A 12,981-nucleotide genomic window follows, 5' to 3' on the forward strand; every position below is an offset into this window, starting at 1 on the left:
TAGTGTGTCTTACATCTTGCATTTCTAATTTTCCTTTAAGCATTTAATTAATTAATTAAATTAAATTTAAAGTCATTCATCACTTCATACATTATAAAGTTGGGCCCTTTCCCCTAAGTGTGCCCCTTTTTATTTTATTCCTCCAATAAATCATTTAATCATAAACCCTAATTATGTCCTATTTCGACCTTTAAGGCTCAATTTCGCATATCAAAACACCTCAAAATCAGCTGTAACTTTAGGATTCGCTCTAATATCATCATATCTAATGGCGCTGAAAATTTGGTGAAAAGTTGGTCAAACCATGTGCATTCTCGCCATGGTCCTCGATTTTTTCCCCGAGATTTTGTGAGCACAATTCTATGATATTATAATGCTTAACCCCAAAATATTGACAAGAAATTCAATTCCTAGGTCGACCTAAAGGCGCAGTTAAGTCAAAATTAAGATCTAAGGTTTCATACATAAGAATCTCTCTTTCTTCATTTGAAGGCAACTAAGAACTAGATGGATGGATCTTTCTAAGAATCTAAGAGCAGGTTTTGGGAGCATAAGGAGCCTTCTATGAAGTGAAAGAGAAGCCTATGTGGAGTCTTCAATAACATTCAACAACAGTCATCAAGAATTTTTCAAGCAATTATCATCAATTAGGAGCCTTGAAGACATTGGAGAATAATAGGAGATCTTGTGGCAATATCTCTCCCTTGGGGATTGGTATGATTTCATGTTATTTTCATGTCTTTGTATGAGCTTCTTTACATCAACTTGCATATTTACATTCATTCTTTAGATCACTTTGCATCATTGATTTAGAGAATTTAATTTGTCAATTACAAGCAATTAGGGTTTACTCTTTAGGGTTGCTCTAGATTGTTTACTTTCATTTTAGGATCTTGCATAAACACAAGGTTTTAGCACATACATTTTCAGTACATTATCGGTATTTGTGGAGGTGGAAATCACCAACACAGGTGTTTTACTAAGGCAAAAGGCCATATAGCCACCCAAACCTTCCCTTTTCAGTTGCAAGTGCAAAAACAGGTACCTGGAGCCACTTTCAGCTCAACAAAAGGCACATGAACCACCTAGAATCATCAGATCTGCCCTAATCTACCTGGGATAGGGGTGTGGTGCCTTGGTCTTGCCCAGGACAATGGCATGGCACCCTATTCTAGGTCAATTTTGTTCAATTTGTAGCATCGGGTACACATCCAAAATCCTCCCCCTTTCATGCTTTCAGTATCTTAGTTTCAAATCTGCAAGTTTGTGCAATTCTGAGTTCATTTATACTTCATTCTTTATCTCCTATCCTAGTTGATCGTTCAAACCCTTTTTTTTCTCATTATTTGCAACAAGAGGAATAGAAACCCTAAGAGATATTCCTTGGCTCTCTCTTTCTCACAAGAAGTAGCCAAAGTGAGCTATCTCCCTAGGCTCTTTTGTATTCCCAATGTGTTGGCAAAAGTGAGATTAGGTCCTAATCACTCGATCTCGCTTTTCCCGCCACCACACTGAGATATCACATTCACCAACTTCTTCAATATTCGATGTAAGTTGTGATGATGTACCTTCATAATCATCTTTTTGACCACAAACATTGCTAAAGTATGAATTTAAGGTTTTGTGTTTTATTGACCTCTCTTGGCCTTTACCACATTCAAGGGTCTTATGCTTCTTCCTGTTTGACATCTTCGATGAAATAAAGGTTTCAAGTGCAAAAAACTATTTACTTGTTTAAGAAGCAATAATAGACTATAACATGCATTGCCTGTAGGGCCTAGAATCTAGATGCCCAAGGTCTCCCTACTCAATAAGAATGATATAAAAGTTGCTAACAGATCAAGATGAATAATATTATAACACTTGAAAGAAACGACCACTTACCTTTAGATTCTTAGAGAGTAGCACATAGCACTAGTAGATGACAATGCATCAATGGTTGTTCCTGCCTGTAACTTGACTATTGATCCGAATTGAGAGCTTCGAACTAACCAAATTATGTAAATAAAAATTTGATCTTTCATACAATCTTATACCAATCCATATTTGGTGAATATTGTGGGAATTTTAAATGGTATACCAAAAATTTGGTGAATCCCACTTAATTCTAACACGTCTTATGGAAACATTGGGCGAATGAAACATCGACAAAACATATACGTTGTAATTTACTAGGCTATTTTGGATCATCTATTGGGATGGACTTATAATAAAATTGGTGAAATCAATCCTCCTGCAACATTGAACGATTAATGGTATTGGCAAATATTGGGGAGAATTAAAACACTCTTCCTGAAAATGTCGGGCGAATTGGGTTCTCATGCAAATTGAACTATTGATGGCTATTGGCTAATTACGTCGGTGAATTAAGGCACACTTCCAATAAGACAATCGGAAATATTAAATAGACTGTTGTGATAACGTAGACTCTATTGGTGAAACCTTTAAATCATTACAAAAAATTAATAAAAATGAAGACGAATTGAAATGAATGTGACCGGAAATTTATAAAGTCGGGGCGATCAGGCCACCTCGTTCGGTCCAACTTATTCGCCATTTTTAAAATGTCTGATACAAAACATTCACCAATTGGCGATTATTCGCCACTAAAGTTTTATTTGACATAAATTTTGTTAAGTTTTAGTGATCAAATTAGATAAACAAAAATTCACACCCTTGCACAAAGATTACCCTGGGAAAACCTTCCTCTTGAAGGTGAAAAACCCAACAAATAAATATGTCTTTATTATCTCAATTATGTCAAGAGACTTTACAACGGGTTTGCTTCACACTTTGAAGTAATATATGGATAACAACAATTTACTATAGATAAAATCCGATCTGCTATATTGGATATATAATCTGGTGTAGATGATCTTGATGAAGATACACAATTCACATGATCTGTTGCAGTATATTTCGTTGAAGAATAAACACATGACTACAGAAGATGAGATATGGAGTGCAGAGGTAATTCATTTGATGCTTATGAGGAAAGGTGATATTGATTTTTATACCTATGCATAGGTGTCACCAACCAACACGTCTCCTACATCAAGTCGACTTTTCATTGACCAATACACCTCTTCATAAGGAGTGATTACATTCTAATCAACACGTCTATTGATAAGGATTAGTTGTATCTAATGAACATGTCTTGTTCAAAAGGTGGCATACTTCACATATAATCGATATATAAATAAATAGAGACAAATTGGTTTAACTAAATTGTCTAAGGCCGAAAGGCCAATTAGGTAATTTAGTTGTCTATGTCAGCCCACAAGGGTTCTGACCGACGCTATCACATCAACACTGCCTCTTAGCTAGGGAGGAATCCTTCTCAATATTTGGGTCACATAGTGACATCCACCATGGCTAATCCTAGAGGGTGGGTCCATCATGGATTCTCCCATGTATGGAAATTCAAATAAACACAAGTGCTTCATCATGGAGTCACTCAACATGATGAAGTTCACCATGGCTACTCCTAGAGGGTGAATAAACACAAGGGCTAATTCAGGGAGTCTCTCACATGACATTCACCATGGCTACTCCTAGAGGGTGGATCCACCATACCTACTTCACCTCAAACTTTTCTCTCATAGAGAAGAATGCATTAACAAGGGCTTGCACCTCAAACTTCTCTCACAGAGAAGAATGCATTAACAAGGGATTGCACCTCAAACCTCTCTCGTAGAGAAGAATACATTAACGAGGGCTTGCACCTCAAACTTCTCTCGTAGAGAAGAATGCATTATCAAGGGCTTGCACCTCAAACTTCTCTCACAGAGAAGAATGCATTAACAAGGGCTTGCACCTCAAACTTCTCTCACAGAGAATAATGCATTAAATACATCTCAATAAATCACTCCAAGCTTGTCTTGAAAATGCACAAACTTCACTTTGGCAAGGAGCTTGGTGAGAATGTCAACCGTCTGCTCCTCAGTACAAATGTATCTCAACTGAATAGCATTCCTCTGTACCATATCTCTGATGTAGTGGTATTGGATCTCAACATGCTTTGTTTTGTCATGGAACACAAGTTGACCAAAAGCTTCACCCAGCTTTAGTTATCACAATGAATGGTAGCAGGACCCAACGATTGTCCAAGCAATCCAACAAGGAGCTTCTGAAGGCACATTGTTTTGCGAGTTACCACACATGTTGCAATGTGTTCTGCTTCTGCGGTGCTCAATGCCACTAAAGACTGCTTCTCGCTACACTAGGAAATCATGACATATCCTAAACTGAAGCAAGAACCAGAGGTGCTCTTCCGATCAGTAACACTCCCTGCCTGATCAGAATCAGAATAGCCTTCAAGAATTAGGTCCACATTGGAAGAGTATTTCAAGCCATATCCAACGGTGCCATGCAAGTATCTCAAGATATGCTTGGCTACAACTAGATGTATTTGTCTTGGTTCACACATGAACTGACTAAGTGCACTCACTGCATAGTAAATATCTGGTCTAGTGTTAACTAGATACATCAAGGATCCAATCAACTGCTTGTACATAGTAGGATCCACAAGATCTGAACTAGCTGCAACTTCCCTCAATTTCTTCAAGTTTGTTTCCATAAGTGTGGGCATAGATTTGCAATCTAACATTCCAAATCTCTTCAAGATGTCAATGGTGTATTTCCCTTTAATTAGGATAATCTCATTGGGCCTCTGCCATACTTCCAAACCTAGAAAGAAGTGCATGAGTCATAAGTCCTTCATCTCAAATTCTTGAACTCAATTCCTTCTTTAACCTATGGATGAGGTGATCTTCCCTGGTAACAAATAGGTCATCAACATATAGTACCAAGATCAACATTTCACCATTGAATACCTTGAAGTAAAGATTTGGGTCAGTATCATTCTTGGAGAAACCCAAACCCACTAAGTATCTGTCAATTCTTTCATACCAAGCACAAGGCACATGCTTAAGACCATATAGGGATTTCTTCAATTTACATACATGAAACTCTTTCCCATGAATCACGAACCCTCAGGTTGTTTGATGTAGACCTCTTCCTCAATCACACCATTGAGAAAAGTTGTCTTCACATTATTTGATGTAACTTCCATCCCTTAGTTGTTGCAATGGCAATGATGGTCCTGATGGAAGTATAGAGAGCAACAAGAGAAATTTTTTCTTCATAGTCTATTCCCTCTTTTTGAGAGAAACCACGAGCCACAAATCTAACCTTGTACTTCTCAATGCTTCCATTAGCTGCATGCTTAATCTTGTACAACCACTTGGAAGATACAATGGACTTCCCCTCAGGTCTAGGGACAACATCCCACACATCGTTCTTGATAATGGATTGATACTCTTCATCCATTGCATCTTTCCATACTTGTTGTTGTGAGGCTTCCTCAACACTGGAAGGTTCAGTCTCAATAAGATTATACATCAATGCAACATAGCTAGAAAATCTCTGTGGTCTTTTGCTTTCTCTGAATGTGCCTCTAGGAGCTGTGAGTTGTTCTGCCTCCCGCATAGTGTTCCTTGCCCAAAGAGGTCTCTTTCGATTCACAAAAATATCTCTAGGCCCATCTATAGGATCCAAAGGTTCAACTGGATCAACATTCACTTCAAGTTCCTTAGACTCCCTCTGAATCTCAGGAGCATGATCAACATCCATGTCTTGAGGAGTGTCATGGTTTTCTTCATCTCCATGCTAGACCCCTTTGATTTTGTGAAAGCAACATCTTCCTCAAATGTGACATCTTTGCTCACCTCTATGTGTTTCTAACTAGGAATGTAATTTCGGTAGGCTTTGGAGGTTTCACTGTAGCCCACAAATATTCCTCTCTTGCCAGAAGGTTCCAATTTGGTCCTCTTGTCCTTGGGAATATGAACATACATAGGACAACCAAAGATTCTTAGGCGACTGACATCAGGCTTAATCCCTGAAAAGGTTTCTCTTGGAGTCATATTCTGGAATATCCGGTAAGGACATCTTTTAAGAACATACACAATTGTTCTAGAAGTTTCTTCCCATAGAAAAGTCTGAAGGTGTTGATCATGAATCATAGCTTTTGCAGCTTCAATAATGGATTTGTTCTTCCTTTCTGCAACCCCATTTTGCTGAGGGTTGTAAGGGACACAAAACTCCCTCTTGATCCCTACCTCAATACAAAAATCATGAAAGCTACCAGAGGGTGTACTCACCTCCATTATCAGACCTTAAAACTTTAAATTTTTTCCTAGATAAGTTTTCTACTTGAGCCTTAAACTCTTTAAATCTACCTAGGACTTCATCAGGCTCTTTAGACCTTAAGAAATAAATCCAAGTCTTCCTAGAGTAATCATCTATGAAAGTTACATAATACAGAAATCCACTTAGGGATGGAACTGACATTGGACCACATAAATCTAAATGTACAAGATCTAGAATTTCTTTAGACCTACTTTCACTGCTATGAAAATGACTCTTAATATTTTTACCCATAGCACAACCTTTACAAGTACCATCATGTACATGATTAAGTTTAGGAATACCCGTCACCATCTTTTCTAGTGATGGAAGAGCCCTGAAATGAAGATGCCCAAGTCTTCTATGCCAAAGTTCGCTGGAACTGGAAGAATCATGAAGAAGAACTTGGACTAGAAGAGTGGAGAGCTTATACAAACTCTCATGTCGATTCTTGATCACACGAGTAGTATTGATTGATGCTGGAGTTCTTTGGCCATGCAAGAACTCTTCCTTCAGAAAATGCAATTTGATAGCCCTTATCCTCTAAGGCTGAAATAGACACAAGATTTCTCTTGATTCTCGACATGATTAAAACATCACTTAGATGAAGTGAGACTCTAGATTCTAGGTTGAGAGATGTAGCACCAAACCCTCTTATTGAATAGCATGCATTATCTCCAATGATCACTTGGAGATTGGACTCATCCACCAAATCTGAAAGGTGCTCATGATAGCTGATGATGTGTCTAAAGGCTCCACTATCAATCAACTAGGTATCACTATCCATAGGATCATTGCTAGATAATGCTGATATGAATAGAAATCCATTAGAGTTATCTTTTGCCTCCTTCTGAGATGAGACTTCATTGATGTTAGTTGACTGTTGCTTAGGCCTTGTCAAACAATCCCTTGCATAGTGACCAAACTTGTCACATCTAAAACACTGAATGCGAGATAGATCTTTCTTCTTCTTCTTTGAATCCAGTGCAGAATCTTATCTCTGATCTCTATTCCTTTTGAAGTTTCCCTTCTTCCAATTTATTCTTTTCTTGGTAGATTGGGTGGCAAGGACATGAGTGTCTTCATTTTGAGAAACTTTGACAAATTCCCCTAGCTGCCAATTTTGATTCTTCTTGAATGCAATCTGCTTGAAGACGATCAAATTTAGGTAACTTGGATCTCCCACTTATACTTTGGATAAATGGCTCCCATGAATGAGGAAGACCATTCAAAGCGAGCGTGACAAGGTCTTTATCAATCACTTAGTCTCCAATTGTGCTTAGTTGATCTCTCAATTCTGAAATCTTCATGAAGAATGACATAACTGATTCTCCTTTTGCCATCTTTACTTGATGAAGTTGTTGCCTCAACGCAAGAGCCCTAATTGTGTTGTTAATCTCATATAAACCTTCGAAGGTTTTGAACATATCTCTTGCAGTTGTCATCTTGGAGATGAGAGGCACTAAGTGATCTCTCACAAAATCAATTAATATCTTATTTGCTTTGATGACATTCTTCTTAAATTGAAACTTCTCCTCATGATCTTTAGGTTTGGTTAAATCCTTTTCCTCCACAAACTGAAGAATATCATTTTCTTCAAGTGCAATAAGCACTCTAAACTTCCATGAGGTGAAGTTTGAAGCGCCTTCAAGCCTATCCTCGACTTTAAGACTGTTCACCATTTTTGAGGCTTTGAGGTTTCTTCTTGAAGGTGAGAGAGGAGAGAAAACTTCGCAATTTTAGGGAAATCTGATCATGATCTTTCTTTACCGTGGCTCTGATACCATGTTAAGTTTTAGTGATCAGATTAGATAAACAAAAATTCACACCCTTGCACAAAGATTACCCTGGGAAAACCTTCCTCTTGAAGGTGAAAACCCCAACAAAAAAATATGTCTTTATTATCTCAATTATGTCAAGAGACTTTACAATGGGTTTGCTTCACACTTTGAAGTAATATATGGATAACAACAATTTACTATAGATAAAATCTGATATGCTATATCAGATATATAATCTGATGTAGACGATCTTGATGAAGATACACAATTCACACGATCTGCTATAGTATATTTCGCTGAAGAAGAAACATGTGATTGTTGAAGATGAGATAGGAAGTGCAGAGGTAATTCATTTGATGCTTATGAGGAAAGGTGAGATTGATCTTTATACCTATGCATAGGTGTCACCAACCAACACGTCTCCTTCATCAAGTCTACTTTTCATTGACCAATACACCTCTTCATAAGGAGCGATTACATTCTAATCAACACGTCTATTGATAAGGGTTAGTTATATCATGATGAACACATCTTGTTCAAAAGGTGGTAGACTTCACACATAATCGATAAATAAATAAATAGACAAATCGGTTTAACTAAATTGTCTAAGGTCGAAAGGCCAATTAGTCAATTTAGTTGTCTATGTTGGTCCACAAGAGTTCTGATCGACGCTATCACATCAACACATTTTGTGTTTTCTCTGTGCTTGTGTGAATCTTTTGTTTACTCTGTCATTTTGAAAATGTGCATCTTAATGACTGTAATTGAAATTTCTGCTCCTCTTCTCTTTGATTTTAACATTGTGGAAGGCATTTCTGCGTTGTGCTTTCCTTACAATTTCACTAGTTGAATGAATCCATAGATGTAATTATTGTTCATAATCATATAATAGTAGAATTTTGTTAATTGGAAATATATTCATCTCATGTTGATTATGTCCAATAACCAATATATATCAATAGTGCATTAGTCAATTCTAAGGACATGACACAAGGAAATAACTAAGCAATATCTTCTTCTGTATTTCATTTAAATGTTTATTGTTATGTCTTGACTCCCCTCCTTTATCTAGTATTAGTTATGCTTTGATTGGTTTATTCATTTATCTAGTGTTAGTTATGCTTGATTCATTTATTTACCTACAACTAGCCATTACTTGTTGACTCTTAAGGACACAATTTTCAAGTTTGTTTGTTGGGAGTGTCGTATAGAAGGACAAGAATCCTAGTTCATTTTCTTAGTAGTGTGTAGCATCAACATCTACATTCATAAGGACAAATATAGGCATTTGCATTATATTTGATGTGTCTACAAACCTGTACACATTGTTGAATCAATTAAGGGGCTTCACTAAGGCATAAGTTAGGAAATTAGTTGACTTTTCTTCCTAGCATAACAAGCTCCAATGTTACTTTTTAACACCATTATGTCTCATATTAATTTAAACTAGCATATATACCTTAAATTTTAATTTAATCTATATAAAATTAATTTCATTAAAAATATGCGCCTCAAGGTATTTTATATAGATGGAAAACATAAAATAAATCAATATATAATTATATAGTATCTTTTTATTAAAATAAATTATATTATAACATTATTATATTATTATATAGAGATATATGAAATTTAATATATCTATTTAGACTATTTTTATAATATATGTGTTGCGAGATCAAAGCAAATACTAAAATTTAAGATACATTAAACTTTATTTAATGGCAAGTATTATGATTATGGTTATCGTTAGGGTTAACTTAGTGTTAAAGGTTTACAATCCTAGTTAGATTTAGGGTTTAGGGTTATGGTTAGGATTATGGGTAGGATTAGGATTTACATAACAGTTAGGGTTAGGGTTAGGATTATGGTTCAAGTTTATGCCATGGTTAGGGTATAGAATTACTTCATGGTTAGGATTATATGACGATTAAGATTATTAGGGTTATGATTGGGATTATTGTTATATTAGGGTTATGATTGGGATTATTGTTATATTTAGGACTATTATTAGTGTTAGTGTTAATTTTAATGGTTAGAGTCAGGGCTGAGGATTATGGTTAGGGTTTTGGTTATCATTTAGGGTTAGGATTAGTGTTGTGGTTATTATTAGGATTATAGTTAAGATTTGTGGTTATGGTAAGGATTATGGTTAAGGTTATGGTTTATATCTTGGTTGGGATTAGAGTAAGAATCATGGTTAGATTTAGGGTTTCGGTTTATGGTTAGGATTATGGGCAAGATTAGGATTATAGTTAAGGTTTGTGGTTATGGTAAGGATTATGGTTAAGGTTATGGTTTAATGTTACTTTTTAACACCATTATGTCTCATATTAATATAAACAAAGACATTTAAAAAAAAAAAAAAAATTATGTTAGGTTAAGACCACATTTTCAAATTGAAGGCCTTAAGTGCAAGATTGAACCTCAACAAAGAACAATCACTTTTACAATTTGTAGGGCACAATTTGTATAGATCTTATTATTTATCACTAAGATTCTCATCAAAATATTCATCATCATTCCTAATACTAAATACACATATCCTTCAATATCAATTTAACATTTATTTATGTACATGTTTGAATTTTTTTCAAAATTTAACTCTTTTATCTACATTATTCAATTTTCTTAATTAATTGATTGAACTAAATAAATTTAAAAAAGATTTTTGATTCAATCTATCCTAAAAAATAAGTAGTAAAAAAGAAGCACATGCTCTAAAGCTAAACAAACACAATAAAATCAAGAATTAACATACTACCAAAGAGAATGAAATATATGTCCCAAAACCAAGCAAGAACGAACAATAAAATGAAGAATGGATGTAATTCAAACATACACCCAAAGAACCAAACTCAAACCACAATAAAATAAAATAGATGTAATTCAAACATACACCCCAATGTAAACATGAAAGCCAAACTCAAACAATTGGAACAAATTTAAACAAGAATTGTACTAAGAATTGTACTTATATCATGAGATAGAAAAAAACAAAAAATTAAATAAATGACTTTAAAATGTTTTTAAAAGAAACAAAATTAAAATTTTTATTTGTGTAGCTTATCCATTTAAATAAATAAACTAACTCCTCACATACTATTATATTTAAAAAATATCCATTCAATTAACATGTTCTAATACCAATTTTTGAAATCAGGCAATACTATCCACATTCCCTCCATCTTACGAGTCCAAAAGCTCTTTTGAACAGAAAGATTGTCACGATTGAAATCTGCATTTTCAACAAAATCTACAGATATTTGCTCAGATAAAATTTCCCAAACCAAGAAAACAAGAACCAATCCGCCGATCCACAATTCTCAGCGACAATAAACCACACCAAAATCACTTTATTCAAAGACTCAGATCGGCAGCGCCACCAAAACACCAGAACTCACATGATCTCAGCAGCAGCGGCGGAAGAATAATTACAGCGATTAGCAGAAAAGGAGAGCTGATATGGCGGCGCATCGGTGGCGAGCCACTGGTTAACAGGGAAATTTTGCTGGTCACAGGATATGTGGGGCCCAGTTGAGGTAACCTCCACGTAGTTACAGTACCATCCATGGTGTGGGCCCGTGCCGTCTGAGAGGAGATCAAGACTGCAGATCGGGCCCTTAAGGCAAGGTCCCCGCCCGCTGAAAATGTCCAGATTTCCCATCTCGAAGTAGTCATAGTTCTGCCCCATGAGACCGCCCCATGAGACCAAATCGCTTATCACAACCTCACCGCCCTTCGTATCGCCCACCGCCAGGCTTATGTTGGAGTCAGTACCGGCCTTGAAGATGCTCCCTGTGCGGATGTACACACTGTAAACGCAGGTCTGCACTTGCGCAATCAAAATGATCAGCAATCTTTTAAAAAAACCCTAAAATTGAAACCCTAGAAACCCTAAACCCTAGAGAGAAAATATGGAAATTGAAGTTGCTACAGATTAAAAGCTTATAAACGCTTGGAAAAGCCCTAAAATTGAAACCCTAAAGCCTACCGAGAAAATATGAAAATTGAAGCTGTTACAGATTAAAAGCTTATGAACGCTTGGAAAAGCCCTAAACTTGAAACCCTTGAAACCCTAAGCCTAGAGAGAAAATGTAAAAATTGAAGTTGCTACAGATTAAAGCTTATAAATTCTTGGAAAAGGAAAAGAAATCGAGAACAAATATGGAGATTCCAGTGGCTACATTATCAGATCCGTGTGCTGCAATGGCGGCCACTGCGAGAAACAATGCAGAGCGTATAGCTGTGGCTTTGGAGGCCATTGTGATGATCATTACTGTGCAGAAGAAATCTTGTGGGAATGGATTTTTATAGGGATTGAGATCCGCTAAACAAGGATTGTATTAAGGTTAACTAAGCGGTTTTCTTTCTTTTTTTGACAATGTGCTTCGCGAGTGCGGGGTTTCTCATCATTATTTTGAGCACTGTTGAAGGCCATGATAAGATTTGCACATTCAGCTGAAGATTCTTCGAAGTTGGCGATTTTGGCTCCAGTTTCAATGCCATCATAACGTGGGTGAACATTATAATTTAACGTAAGCTTTTTGGAAACACTGTAACCGGACTGTTAAAATCTGACATTCTCAGGTCATGCAAGATTCATTGCAAACAAATTTCAAAGAATTATATTATATATTTATGAGTATCCATAATATAGGTATTTATTAAGGTCGTGCCGTGGCGCCATTAACATCACCTTTTTAACCATATATTTTTGATTGGATGGTTGAGATTGCATAACACGTTGTTGTTAGTTGACAGATTCGTTCATTTTGGAATCAGAATAGACGCGTAATACTTTTTTACACATTGCATTCAAATCAATTACTAAATTTTTATCCCTACTAATTAGCAAGTTTATTTGTTAATATTAATTACATATTTAATAGATCATTAATACTCATTTGTTATTAGTTCCCACCTTGAACTATAGGGAAGGGCAATTATCGACTAGTGATTAATTTTTATTTTTTTAATGTCATTTGTAAATTAACTTTTGTTCCTCTCA

The 12,981-nt window shown here is 35.9% G+C and overlaps 1 protein-coding gene across 1 annotated transcript; it reads right to left on the reverse strand.

Annotated features, from left to right (window-relative positions):
- Window positions 1–11,070: 11,070 nt before the first annotated feature.
- On the reverse strand, window positions 11,071–12,440 carry LOC131079835 (PLAT domain-containing protein 3). Its single transcript, XM_058017880.2, has 2 exons — window positions 12,158–12,440; window positions 11,071–11,799 (listed from the first exon to the last, which is right to left on the reverse strand). Exons 1-2 carry the CDS (start codon window positions 12,245–12,247, stop codon window positions 11,371–11,373), a joined length of 519 nt encoding a protein of 172 aa, XP_057873863.2. The 5' UTR covers window positions 12,248–12,440; the 3' UTR covers window positions 11,071–11,370.
- Window positions 12,441–12,981: the final 541 nt, after the last annotated feature.

Source organism: Cryptomeria japonica, chromosome 6 (assembly GCF_030272615.1).
Source record: "Cryptomeria japonica chromosome 6, Sugi_1.0, whole genome shotgun sequence".
Lineage (NCBI taxonomy): Eukaryota > Viridiplantae > Streptophyta > Pinopsida > Cupressales > Cupressaceae > Cryptomeria > Cryptomeria japonica.